The following is a 14,609-nucleotide window of genomic DNA, read 5'->3' on the forward strand; positions in this document are numbered from 1 at the left end:
TCAGTCTCTCTGTCAGCTTCTGTGTATTTAACACACACACACACACACAAATCTGACATGCTTATAGTGATATTCTTTAATTCACTTTTACATTTTCACAAAAATAAAAGTATTATCACAGAGATATTGTAAACACGTTTTATATATACTTGTCATAGGACATTTAAGGAAAACATCTGTATGGAGATGGCTTTTCCATTTAACAGTGACATCATCTCAGTGCGACAATTTGTGCAGGCTGTGTGGGTGTATGTAGATTTTTATGAATAATGTAGACTAATTAAAAAAACAAACAAAAAAACAATATTTAAACTAACAAATAATAGATAAGGCTCATGTTTACAGAAACACACTTTGATAAATAAATACTAAAAAGTATTCCATGCATTCTTATTTATGACAAAAATCAATCTAAAAAAAAAACATTCAAAAATGGGAATAAAGATCCATTGCACATGGATCGTTATCATAAATATGTGCTTTAATCATTTGGGTTGCAAAGGCTGAATTTCTGAAGCTTAAAAAAATGTAAAAGGTCAGAAATGGTGGTTCTTAGATCAAATCTGGTGGTTAAATAGATAAGAAAAAAAAAAAAAGAAAAGAAAGGAAATGCCTAGAAATATCAAACAAAACCCTAACCTACTTTGGCACTGGACAAAAAATGGATGCTTCACATAGAACATGTTTTTCTGCTGCGCTGCTTTTTAATTGTTTTTCTATATAAACATCTCAGTTTTTCAGCATCTTGCGCATGCTGGATTTTAAAAGCAGAGAATTCTAATTTCAGCAAAGCTTGCTAAAAAAACATGGTGAATAAAATATGGAATGAAACGCTTTAAACTCATTGGATAATAAATAATTAATTTGTAAATGAAAGAATTTTAATTTCTTTAACAAACTGTTTGCTATAATGAAATGCAAAGCATTTTATAGTGTACATTAAAACAGAACTGTCATGAAACTTTTAACTCCATAATTAGGGCTGTGACGGTGGCAATTTTTTACTACCGCGGTGGGAAATCACCAACAACCGCCGGTGTTGCGGTGGTGGGGTCCGGGTTGGTTTTATATATATATATAAATATATATATATATATATATATATCAGAGGTTGCGTTAGACTTGCGCAAGATCGCAAAAAAATCCGTCATAATCAATTATTACCCGTCATTTTAATTTTTATATTTTAATGATAATACATTTAATAGCTTCTGATTTCGTCCACATTTTCATTTTTATTCACGAACTTACAGGATAAGCAAATAGGCAAAGGCTATACATTTATTTATATTATGAAAAGAAAGTTGATCAAAGACTGCGTCACTTTTCATTTTGAACAATTGTCGAGGATCGTGAGTGAATGCGATCATCCTTTCCTCTTTACTACTGTACAGAACGAAATAAACATGAATGAAAATCAAAAAATATGTTGAAAGATACATTAGCTTACCGAAATCTGTATCACGTCAGTTCAATCAGTGTTTCAAACAATGTCACGTAGCATTATACCTCAGAAAAGCCAGTCGTTGACCATAAACTTATAGTCAGAAAGAAAAATAACAAAAGGAACCATTTAAAACAAAACGAACTGGATTAGAAACTTAATTATGTAAGCAAGTATAAGTATTATAACTTTATTTTTATAAAATGGAAAATAAACTGGGTGCTCGTCTGTGTGTATAGTTTTAATTCTATTCTGGAGACTGAACTCGCTCTCTGCTGCCACACTGGAGCGCACTCACCACCTACTGGACAGGGGTGAGAATTACAGTTACAAGCAACATGCAACATCAGCCTCAGTAATCTGTCAAAATGACAGACGGGCTGCAGATTTTTTCCGTCATTTTTTCCCGCGACCTTTAAGATTTATATATATATATATATATATATATATATACGTCACACTACCGCCGGTGACACTCCACGACCGCGGTGGCGCGGTTGTCATGCCTACAGTCACAGCCCTATCCATAATTCTTCTAATATTCATATTTGAATGTATTTTACATGGATTATGGATACAACATAAAAATGTTTGTGACTTATTAATGAAAGTTAAGGTGATAACCAATCACAGCATGCACAATTTTGCACAAACAGCTCCAAAAAAGTGGTATCAGCCTAATATAAAAAAGACACTACAAGTGTACTACTGTGCGCCGCAGCAAAAAAAAAAAAAGGTTACCCACTGCTCCGGGTGTGTGTTCACTACTCACTGCTGTGTGTGTGCACTTGGATGGGTCCAATGCAGAGCACAAATTCCGAGTATGGGAAACTATACTTGGCTACACATCACTTCACTTTCACTTTCAAACACTTTGACTGTGATTCAGCTTTCCATCTCATCTTTCCTTCCACTTCTCTTTTACACATTGATCCTAGCACAAAGAAACGGAGCAAAGAAAAAGTCAAATGCAAATTTAATGGCTTTAAGCATTGTTTTCCTCCAGTTGCGCTCGATCTTGACCTGTCGTCCCTCAGGCACCAATGACGAGCTGCAGTTCAGACAGTGTATGGCTTTCAGTTCAAATGCAGGTAGTTTGGTACCCAGCTTCCCTTCCAACTTTGTGCTGAACTCTACCATGCTGCCTGGATCGAGGTTCAGCAGCACCTGTTTAAACTCATGACTTGCCATTAGGAGGATGTCGCTTGCCGGATCGTCAAGTTTTGTGACCCCATCCACCGGCATGCCGACCGTCACCTCAAAGCGGTAACTGTCGAAGCGTTTAACGTGGCATTGGTGTTTAGCAAAGGCCTTTATCCGACAGAGTTCCGCCTCTTCCTGCTGGAGGAACAGCATTGTGGTGTTGACAGGCTCTGGGACGACGTCTGTGACATTCACAACCGGAGACGTATTATTCTGTGGTTCACACTTCGGATAAACCTCACCATAGAGACACCGCAGCCAGTCACCCATGAACACTGGTAGTATGTTTATAACAGACTGAGCTCCGTTTTCCTTCTCAGCTATGCGAATACGACGGAATATTCCTGTCCAGGTGACACGATGGCCTTCCAGGTGGCTGCAGAGGAGCTGTGTTTGAGCCGTCCCATGATCCTGCCAGGCATGTGGGCCGCACAGTGTACCATATTCCTGCCAGGTGAGTGTGGAGTTATAAACCCTCAGACCTTCAGCATTATAGACATAGACACCACAGAGAAAAATCACTGTACTGATGCACAGGAGGATCAGCTTCACTGGGCCTCTGTCGGTGATGGAACGGAAGACATTTAGAATGGAGAGGCTGAATCGAGTCCAAAGCCGCAGCATCACAGGGACGGCGCACAGCGCCAGTGTCACCAGCATTTTAGTCAACTCCAACTCCAGGAACCACTTGACCACCTGAATCAGGAGCATCACTATCAGACCCATAGCCAGGACAGGTAACGCAAACAGGAAAAGGAAGTAGGCGACACAAGTGCGGATAAGACCGATGGTGGTGGAATTCCGCAGCAGAACCACAGAGAATTCGCACCACACAAAGCAGACTAGGTATGGCACCAGAAAGCAGTACGTCCCTCTGAATCCCCTCACACGTGCCATACTATAAAGGCCAAAAAAGAGGTCCAGTTAGGTATGGTCAACATATTCAGACACCAATATCAAAATATATAATATTAAAATGAATATTATATTATAATAGTAAAATAAATATTAAAATGATGATTGGGTCAGCGCTATTTTTATTATAATGTACATACATTTTTCCAGCAAAATTTTCGGTAACACTTTACAATAAGGTTCATTAGTTAAACATTAGTTAATGTATTGACTAACATGAACTAAATATGAGCAATACATTTATTACTGTATTTACTAATCTTCGTTAACATTGTTCATGTTAGTTCACAGTGCATTAACTAATGTTAACACGATTTTAATAATGTATTAGTAAATGTTGAAATTAACATTAACAAAGATTAATAAATGCTGTAGAAGTGCAGTTCATTATTAGTTCATGTTAACTAATGTAGATAGCTAATGTTAACTAATGAACCTTATTGTAAAGTGTTACCAAAATTTCTTGGTATTTCTTGTACAATTATAGTAATTCCAGTGATTATTGCAATTTCTTTCTTCTTTTTTTTGTACAGAAAATGTCACATTTAATGAAAAAAAGTGAAAAATTTATAATCATAAACTATTTTTCTAGTTTTCTTTCAAAAAATAATGCATGTGTGAAAAATGTATAATAAAAACAATACATTTTTTAAATAAATATTGAATAATTAGACATTGAAAATTATAAATGTAAATATAAAACTATATATTTAAATTGATAAAAAATGTAAAAAAAAAATGTTTGTGTTTTTTTTCCCCTGCATCTAATCCAGTGTTATTTTAGTATTATTTATCTACTATTTTAGTATTTATTCATATGTTCGAATTGTATTTTATTATTTTTTTTATTTTATTTACTATTTTTATTTCAATTTTTGTTTATTGTTTAGTCATTTTGTTATGTGCTTTTGTCATTTACGATTTTTCCATTTCCATTAAGTTTTTAATTTATTTTTATTTCAGTTTTAGTAGAGTTTTAGTTTTTATTTATTTATTTTTATTTTTATTATTTTTAGGGGCCAAGCACTGAAGGTGCATAGGCACCTATTGTAATCGTTGGCGTTCTTTTTAATTCTTCTTCTTCTTCTTCTTCTTCTTCTTCTTCTTCTTCCGCTCTGGGAGTCTATGGCAGCCCATAGAACCGCTTGCGGGAAAGTTGTGAAATTTGGCACACAGTTAGAGGACAGTCTGATCTGTGGCCATAGCAAATTTGGAGTCTCTAACTCAATCCCTCTAGCGCCACCAGCTGTCCAAAGTTTCAGTCATGTTTATGTTAATAACTTTTGAACCATAAGGGTTAGAAACAAAATTCTTTTTCCCTCTGATTCCTTGGGTATTGCACCCTATGACGTCATTTTCCATCATGAAAATTTTTCCGCCATTTTGAATTTTCTGAAAAAACTACTTTTTCGAACTCCTCGTAGGCTGTTACTCCGATTTTCACGAAAATTGAACCAGATCATCTTCAGACCATGCCGACAAAAATTATGGAATTCAAGTTGATTTCTCAAACCGTTTTCGAAAAACACACAAACGAATTTTATGTAGCGCTTGCGAAAATAGACATAAGGCTGTATCTCTGCAACGCTTTATCGTATTCAGACCAAACTTGGTCCAAGTCATCACAAGCATGACCTGAGGCAACATGCAGCGTTTCGGCGCAGCGCCACCTACTGGTCCGGAGATACGAGAAATGGCTATTTTTGCTTATAACTTCTGATGGGTTTGTCCAAAATTCATCAATTTGGTCTTGTTAGATTCGGGCATCATGCCGAGTCGAATGATATCCAATTTTCTAATATCGGCCATTTTGACCATCGGCCATTTTGAATTTTGTGCTAAAATGTTGTATTTAATGAACGCATTAGCATATAATTACGAAACTTGGTATGGGTCTTTGGCACCATGCCCTGACAGTACACAAGAAGTTTCAGCGCAGCGCCACCTTGTGGTTAAAAGTTATAACAAAATTTACAAAAATGCTAATAACTTTTGACTATATTAACCTATTGTAATGAAACTGGTCTCAATAGATTCCTTGGGCCATGCTGAGAACATAGATATCAAATTTGCCATAGTCGGCTGAACTTCCTGTCCGCCATATTGTTTTTCTTTAAAAACATACTTTTTCGAACTCCTCCTAGACTGTTGCTCCGATTTTCACAAAAATCGAATCGTATCATCTTCAGACCATGCCGACAAAAAGTTATGGATTTCAAGATGATACGTCAAACTGTTTTCGTATACCGGAGCAACGAATTTGAGGCATGATGCAAAACCGACTCTTGAAGCTGTATTTCTGCAATGCTTTGGCATATTGACACCAAACGTTGCATGAGTCACTGTCACCTTACTTTGACCATACCACAACAATTTGGTCACAGCGCCACCTATTGGTTGAAAGTGATGAATCATTAAATAATTATTATTGAAGGTATTTATCTGAAGGTATTTTTCTGTCATTTTGCCTAAATATGTCTTTAATTGCTCAATGTTGCAGTAATTCTGATGCTCCCAGCTGTGCTGGGATGTCTTGTTATGCCTTCTTTGTGCTTGGCCCTGGTAATTGCTGCTTGCAGCTATATTTATTTTATTTATTATTATCCAGTTAGTAATTTACAAGCTTCAACTTGAACTAAGTTGCCAAGGCAACATTTCTAATTTTCTGTTTAGTTTAAGTTTAAGTATATTTTTTTCAGCTTTATTTAAATTAACAAAAATATTTTAAATAGTTTTGGATTTAGTTGTAGTCAATGATAATAACCCAATCCAATGAAATGTATCAACATTGCCTTAAATAGGTTTATGTGAAACCCGTCCCCTCACCTGAAGAACAGGTAGAAAAGGTAGATGTAGAGCACACAGGGTACACTGAGCTCCAACACCACTGATTCTCCTAGAGGGATGGTTGTGAAAATATGTCCCAGCTTCCTTGCCATCACCATTTCCTTTGGCAACCTGCTGGTCAAGGCACACAAAGATGAAGCCACCTCAATGATAAGTGCCTTTCGAGCGTACGCTGCTGCAGACGGGCTCAGGCTCATGTAGCTCAGTACTGTGAAGAAGATGGCTACCGTGGAAAGCTCTGAACATGGGATCCAGCCTTTATCTGCAACCGGGAAAGTGAAGATCACAAAGAACACGGATATCATGAAGTAGAAGTACTGCTCCAGGTTGTTCCAACCAAAGTTGTTCTCCGCTTGCTCCACGTCTAAGCTGGGCTCGAAGCGTGTGAGGAGGGCAGTAAAGGCACGGAAGTTCTCCCAGCCTTTGCTGCTCTGGAAGACTCTCAGTGTGCAGATGGCCATGGAGATAAAGGAGAGGTAGAAGATGAGGAGCGGGATGGTGAAGGCAAACAGATCAATGGTGAGATTGGAGATGATGAAGAAGAAGATAAGAGCATTGACGTGTTGTGTTGGGATGATGGTGCTCAGCCATTGGACACCAGCACGAGATGCCCAGTCAATTAAATGTTCCTTCATCTCAATAATGGCATGGAGTGGGTACTGCAGACCCTACAGGGAAAGGAAGGACATTTAGAAACAGCATTTGCAGTTTTCAAGAGTAATCTGTTATTTTTGATTGACAGATAATATAATCTGTTATAACTCAAGTACATCAGTGGTGACTGTGTCAAGCAAATATTTGTACATAATTTTTGTTTATTTGTTTTTCACCAAAATGTCCAGGGCTCTCTTCATTGCACCGCTGCGTCTGGAAGCCAGCATCATCCCACTGCTCCCCATTCCCCAACTAGACTTTCGATGACGCTTATGAACAGCAGGGGCCAATTCATTTTTTTTCTGTATGAAAAGAGTAGCACATTTTTACTATTCCAGATCTTTTGGAACCATTGCAAGATTTTATTATGATGTACACTGCCCTCCAAAAGTTTGGAAACACCCCTGGCAAAGTGTAGTTTTGGACGATATCAGCATAAATCCTTATCATTTTTTGATGCAAATACATTAAAGTAACTTGACATTATCATTGAAGACCAGCAATAATAATTTTCATTTTGATTACATAATAATAGCAATATATACATTTCAAAGTCACACATGCCCCTTTGCCAGCTGTGATGCCTGGTTACTGGTTTAAACTTGGCCCAGGTTTGTAAAAGATTTTTGGGTCAGCACACCTTAATAGCTTCAACACAACACAACACAACACAACAGATGAACCAATTAGAACCCAATTTAGGTCAGATAGTTTCCAAATAGCTCTTGCCAATCAAATGACTTGTTTGGCCCATTTTATAGAGAGTTTCCATGTGTTTCTTGACAACATGGTCAGGTGCAAGCAGCTTTCTCTGGAAACACGTCAGTCTGTAATAGTTCTAAGGAATGAAGGCTATTCAATGCGAGATACAGCCAAAAAGTTGAAAATTTCGCTGAAAGGTGTCCACTATTGTTTGGAACGAAAGGCAAAGTCTGGGTCCAATAAAGACAGAAAGAGGAGTGGAAGACCAAGAAGTACCTCTTCTAGTGAGGACAAATATGTAAGAGTGTCCAGCCTTCGCAACAGACGCCTAACTTGTCCAGAGCTGACAGCTGATCTCAACAGTGCACATGATGTACCAGTGTCATGTACTACTGTCCGTCGGAGACTCCAACAAGCAGGTCTATATGGCCGAATATCAGCTAAGAAACCACTGCTAACAACAAGAAAAAGAAACTGCAGTGGGCAAAGAAGCACAGAAACTGGACAGCAGATGATTGGATGAAGGTGCTCTGGATGGATGAATCCAAATTTGAAGTTTTTGGCTCAAAGAGACGATTTTAAGTGAGATGCAGAGTTGGTGAAAAGATGTTAGATGCCTGTATCACACCCACTGTGAAGCATGGAGGTGGCAGTGTGATGGTCTGGGGCTGTTTTGGAGCAGGAAAAGTTGGTGACCTGTATCATGTCCAAGGAATATTGAACCAGCATGGATACCACAGCATTTTGCAACGACATGCTGTTCCTTCTGGTCAGTGCCTTATTGGTCACGGCTTCACCTTCCAACAAGACAATGACCCCAAGCACACTTCCAAGCTGTGCAAATCCTATTTGGAGAGGAAACAGTCAGAGGGCATCATGTCTGTCATGGAATGGCATCCCCCACCCGACCTCAACCCAATTGAGCTACTATGGGAGGAACTGGATCGTGATGTCCGTAAGAAGTGTCCAACCAGTGTGAATCATCTTTCGGCAATCCTTCAGGAGGCTTGGAGTAATATATCAAGTATAATAAACTAACAGCTCGGATGCCCAGATTATGCAGAGCTGTAATAGCTGCTAATGGTGGATATTTTGATTAATCGAAAATTTAAGTTTTTTCTATGTATGATCTGTTTATGTAATAAAATATGTTTTCATAGTTTGTGTTGTCCCTTATCAGTGCAAAATTATCACAAATTAAAAAGGATTCATGCCAATATTGTCCAAAACCCCACTTTTCTAGGGCGTTTCCAAACTTTTGGAGGGCAGTGTATAAGCAAGTAGCAAGCTGTCATTTAGCAGCTGATATTAGCGACTTACATTACACTCCCATTGGTGGAACTTTAAGCTCACACAAAATGAAAAAAATTATGTCGTCATTTACTCACCCTCATGGCTTTCCAAACAAAACACAAAAGAAGATACATTTTGAGAAAGAAAAAAAAATGTTTTTTGTTCATACAAAGCAATGGGATCCAGTGTTGTTTGAACCCCACTGAGTTTCATTATATGGTCGTAAACTGTTTTCCACAGAAGACAGAAGGTCATACAGGTTTGAAACAACATCAAGGTGAAGAAATGATACCCTTTAAATGCCTCAAGGACAAATAAATGATGATAGCTTATATATTTATTAAACAAAATTTTGAAGCAGAAAGACTGAAATAGTATTTTCTTAGTATTTTCAATCCTGGTCCTGGAGTACCAACAGCAGTGCACATTTTAGATGTCTTCCTAATCAAACACACCTAATTAAACTCATCAGCTCATTAGTAAAGACTCCAAGGCTGCATCCGAAATTGCGTACTTCCCTATTAGTTCGCGAAAAACAGTATGCGACAAAAGAAGTATGTCCGAATTGACAGTACTCATAAGAGAACAGGCAAAAAGTACCTGGATTGCCTACTATTTCCGGCAAGATTCTGAAGTGTGCATATGATGGACACTTTACTATCCTATGAGGCCACAGGAGAGGATTCGTGAATAGCAGTGAAGTGACACAACTGACGCTGGTAGGTCACATGACAGTGGCAACGTGACAAATGTAGTATGTCCGGGTTGCATTCATACAACACGGATTCATACTATATAGTACATACGTTTTTAGTGCTCGCAAAGTAAGTTATTCAAAATAAGTACCTACTAGTATGCTATTTCAGACACAGCCCAAGACCTCAAATGTGTGTGTTAGATAAGAGAGACATCAAGAATGTAAAGTGTTAAGGGTATTTAGGATCAGGATTGGGAACCACTAATGTGAAACTCCAATAATCTTTGTTTTATTTACAGCTTTTATATATATATATATATATATATATATATATATGTAGTGTAGCACCTCACCGTATCAAATGTGGCTGCATCATTTTTCCTTAAAATCTCCTTGCCTTCTGTGAACTTTTTTGTCATCTCCACAAAATCTTCCACATCCACATACTTAGAGCCAGCTGTAGAAGGAAAAAGATTGCATAATTGCATAATTAATGAGTTACCAGTATCTGGCTAAACTTTTAAGCAGAAAAATTGGACCTCAGGTTAAACAAATATACCTTTTTTATTTTTACAGTCTTTTTTTTTCTCAGAAGATCCAATGTATTGTATTTGCATATACACATTTATGTACACTTACATCCATTAGACACCATTGTCTCAAGGATTTTCCTCTGAGAATGAATGCTGGGTGTTACACCACATACAGCAGGTTCACCTGTAACATAGAAGTTATTAAGAGTTACTACTAGTTAGACATGTTAAATTTATTTCAGTGACACAATAATGTTCTATTTGTTGACATTAGTTAACATGAACTAACAATAAAAATACTTCTAAAGCAGTAATTCATAGTTAATGTTAACTTCAACATTTACTAATGCATTATTCTGGTAAATCTGGTAATATTATTTAATTGACCTGAGCTAACAATGAACGGTTGCATTTTTATTAACTATGTTAAAAATTAATAATTACTGATGCAAATGCTGGCATCTAAAAAATGCTGGGTTGTTTCAACCCAAAATTGGGTCAAATATGGACAAACCCAACCATTGGGTTAAAATTTAAATATTTAACCCAACGGTTGGGTTTGTCCATATGTGATCCAATTTTGGGTTAAAACATCCCAGCATTTTTTAGAATGTACATACAATATAAGCATCCTAGAAATCAACATTTGCTCAAAAATGCCACTTGTTTCCATTTTTAAGGTACACAAGAATGAAAAATACTGTTGCTGCATAAAATTAATAAAATAAAGAAATTAATTACCTGGTACAGTATTGACCTGGTTGACATTCTCCAGCATCTCAGACATAGCTACTTTCTTCTTTCTATCAGGATTGAGTTTCCAATACATTGTCATGGCTGCTCTCCTTACTGCCTGTTCAAACTTACTCTCTGAGGACAGCCTTCTCACCTCTTGTGTGTTCTCTGGTGTGATGCCTGCCAGTAGAGAATTCAAAAATAATCCATTTGTGATTATTATCAAAGAACGTTTCAACATATCTTCAGAATACATTGATTTAATTTGCAATTGAAGGCAAGAGGTCCTTGTTCTCTCAGATTTCCCTCACCTTTCTTTTGGATCCAGCATTTCTGAAGTAGTTTGGCTGCATCTCTCCGACCTTGTTTTGCTGCCTTCACCAACCATTCAACAGCTATGTGGTTATTTGTCTCTGTGTCTTTTTCTTCTGCCAGTTTAAGGTAGTATTTACCAAGCTACAGCAAACACATTAAATAATATACAATTTAAATAAAAAAAAGGAACTTTTGAGCAGAATGATCAAAATATCTTATATACAGTGCAATTTGCTTAGATCACAACATGATGCAGAACTGACAACATTACCCATCGGTCCCTGTACTATTTTTTGATGAACAGTAATAATTGGCCTAATATCCCAGAGGCTCAAAGCCAGACTGAGTGTCATATAACCACATCTAATCTTAGCCTAAATGCTAAACCATGGTAAGAGCTTTACAGTCTGCCTTTACCAACGCCATCACAGATTAGTGCAAAATCATTAACAGAAAGTGAACTATGCTGTCAAATGTTTGGCCCATTTGACAGCATACTTATCTCCATCTCACATAATGTTCTATTATATCTTGATCCTAATTGATCAAATATGAATGAGAAAAGGTATTTGTGTGGAATTCATTTTAGAGGAAAGGGGAAGTCAGGGCTCATCTTTTAACGTATGTGTTTACAGTATGTATGTCAGCTGAGTCTGTATATGCAGACACATTTGCTCTGACTGTGTGAGAAAGTGTACATGCAGGAGCATTCGAGTTATATTGAGACTGGGCTCGTCTTCCAGAAAGCTGAAAATAGCCACGCCAAAAAGGACACGCTGTCAACTACGGTGACAGAATCACTACAGAATTTAATCTGTACCTCAAAATACACTGTAGATCGTTTAAAGTCTTAAAGCTTTAAAACATTGCAAACACTCATCTCCATTATATAGGTCAATGAAGAACAGCTTCACACAACTCCAATACCATCACAATCAGTTCCAAAACCATGACACAATGTTCAATTAAGGAACACACTAGTGAATTCATAAGTATTAACCGTTATAATTTGGTTTGTGCTTAACCCAATTTCGAGCTCCTCAAAGAAAAAAATCCAGTTGCCGAACAGGATTCAGTCCACTTTTACATTTTAGAAGTTATTACATATCATGGCCTTGCATGTTACTTGTTTATACACCACATATTTTTATAATCAATTTTATGATCAATTGTCATAATATTTCATTAAATGACTATTTTAATATTCTTTCAATTATTACACGTGTTTTCATGCACTCACTCTACTCTGTGCTCTAGGGTCTCCAGCTTCAGCTTTCTCCAGGAGCTCCTCAAATGGCAGATCTTCATCCATATCATCTAAGAGAGATAAGAGTCACTTAAAATTAGGTTAACATTAATTTGGCACAACTGATTGAAGTCTTAATGAATCCACAACAGTCCTCCTATTTCGCTCTAAATAAATTAACTATGCTCATCTGTGCTACAGATCCAAGGTGAATCATGTGATCCTGATAGTTTTATCATGATTAATGTTGATTGAAGTTATGGAACAATCCAAATGAGTGGAAAGAAGAACTTGAGTATGTCTGAAAAGATAAAGGCATTTTACTGACCATTTAGTTTATCAATAGTTTCCTACCAACTGGGTTGTATTACTTGATTCTTTGTCACTTATTAAATTTATGGCCCCAATATAGCGAATCCCAAATATATTAATTGCATCTGAAAGAAAATTGCAAGTTACATAACTCATCATGATTCAGAGTTCAAAACCAAACCAGAAAAGCAAAACTAGACTATGAGTATAATAAATCTATCCCTCTGATTTTGAAGTGAGAGGTGAATCTTTTTGGTCTCCTCAGAAGTTCGTGATAAAAATAGGATTTATGTCCTAAGCTAGCACTAGCACACACAAGCATGTCTCACTGGTGACCCTTGGTCAGATGCATTCCTTTAGTGTAATGCACACTGAATGTATTTCAAGAAACTACAATTAATATGGTACCATCACAAATATCAGTTTGAGTTTCAAAAAGTCAAATAGATCAAAGAAATTATGAATTCATACTTAAATTGTATAATTCAAAGAAATAAATAAGTCATCAGATTGTCCTTTAGGATTTTAAATATATTAGTCATTATGTAAAGCTTCACTTACCATATTCTTCAGCTTTGTCCTGCTCCTCATCCTTTCTTATTTTCTCCTGCATCATCACCTTTTGGGCCGCAACCAAAAAGCTCCGTTGACGGGGGAGTTTACCGGAGCCCGCTGCAGGTGTTTTGGGGGTGGACGATGAACCCTCGGGAGAAGCTGTAGATGGGTTAGGATCAGCAGAAATGGTGATGCTGGGTGTGGATGGATCATTGGGAGAAGATAATATTAATGGTGTTGATTTTGATGATGATGATGATGGAGCTGGCATAGTTGGAGTAGTTTTAGAGATTTGTGATGATGCAGGGGTTGGTTTAACTGTTGTTGGTTTCGCTGGAACGTTACAGGTTTTAACATTAGGGTGTTTTAATGTAGTATCTTGAGTTACAGAAGGAGATTTAGAGGGTGGGTCTGTGCTGCCAGAGTTGGAGAAAGGGGGACCAGCCGTCTCAGTGCCTGGAATGGATTTAGTGGATGGAACAGGAGGGTTGAGACATTTGTGGGTTGCACTATTCTCTATGAGAGACTCAGGTGATGGTGGTGGATTGGAATTAGCGTCCATCTCACCTAAAGAACAATAAACATAAGTAAGTTTTCCTCACTTACTCTCATTTCTTAAATATTCACATGTTCTTAGAGAACTGATTAATCTACCAAATTCATAACATGGATTTGACATAAACTGTACTAAATATAGGCCTACCAAACAAATGTGTGTATGTATATACAACTTAAACTATATATAATTTCTCTCTCTCTCTCTCTCTCTATATATATATATATATTATAGCCCTATATGCAAATTTACTTACATATCCAGATACATACATATTACATATTTATAATACAGGCTAAAAGTAGTTTTAACACTCAAAATAAAAGAAATCAGAATTGAAACAACTTACTCGTTTAAGATGATTGAATAGACGATCTTCAGACAAACATTATATGACGTATCACAGTAAAAAATAAATTATTTTTTAAAGTTTTCGTTCCTGTGTCCACACATAACCACTCTATGAAACCAGATCCCCACTAAGGAATCGCAGTTGTTAAAACACACCATGCCTCCAGCGAGCGGAGCTTTAATTGGAAAACTCAAGTGCCAATCAAAGAGTTCTGCTCTCTGATTGGATGCAAATCGAGCAGCGCGTAGCA

At 37.0% G+C, this 14,609-nt stretch overlaps 1 protein-coding gene across 1 annotated transcript; it reads right to left on the reverse strand.

Annotated features, from left to right (window-relative positions):
• Positions 1-53: 53 nt before the first annotated feature.
• wfs1a (Wolfram syndrome 1a (wolframin)) lies at positions 54-14,484 on the reverse strand. The gene is made up of 10 exons (XM_051892493.1): positions 14,357-14,484; positions 13,458-14,018; positions 12,579-12,655; positions 11,335-11,479; positions 11,030-11,203; positions 10,395-10,472; positions 10,109-10,212; positions 7,240-7,365; positions 6,389-7,077; positions 54-3,545 (listed from the first exon to the last, which is right to left on the reverse strand). The coding sequence occupies exons 2-10, from the start codon at positions 14,011-14,013 to the stop codon at positions 2,366-2,368; spliced, it is 3,129 nt and encodes a 1,042-aa protein (XP_051748453.1). The 5' UTR covers positions 14,014-14,018; positions 14,357-14,484; the 3' UTR covers positions 54-2,365.
• Positions 14,485-14,609: the final 125 nt, after the last annotated feature.

Source organism: Ctenopharyngodon idella, chromosome 1 (assembly GCF_019924925.1).
Source record: "Ctenopharyngodon idella isolate HZGC_01 chromosome 1, HZGC01, whole genome shotgun sequence".
Lineage (NCBI taxonomy): Eukaryota > Metazoa > Chordata > Actinopteri > Cypriniformes > Xenocyprididae > Ctenopharyngodon > Ctenopharyngodon idella.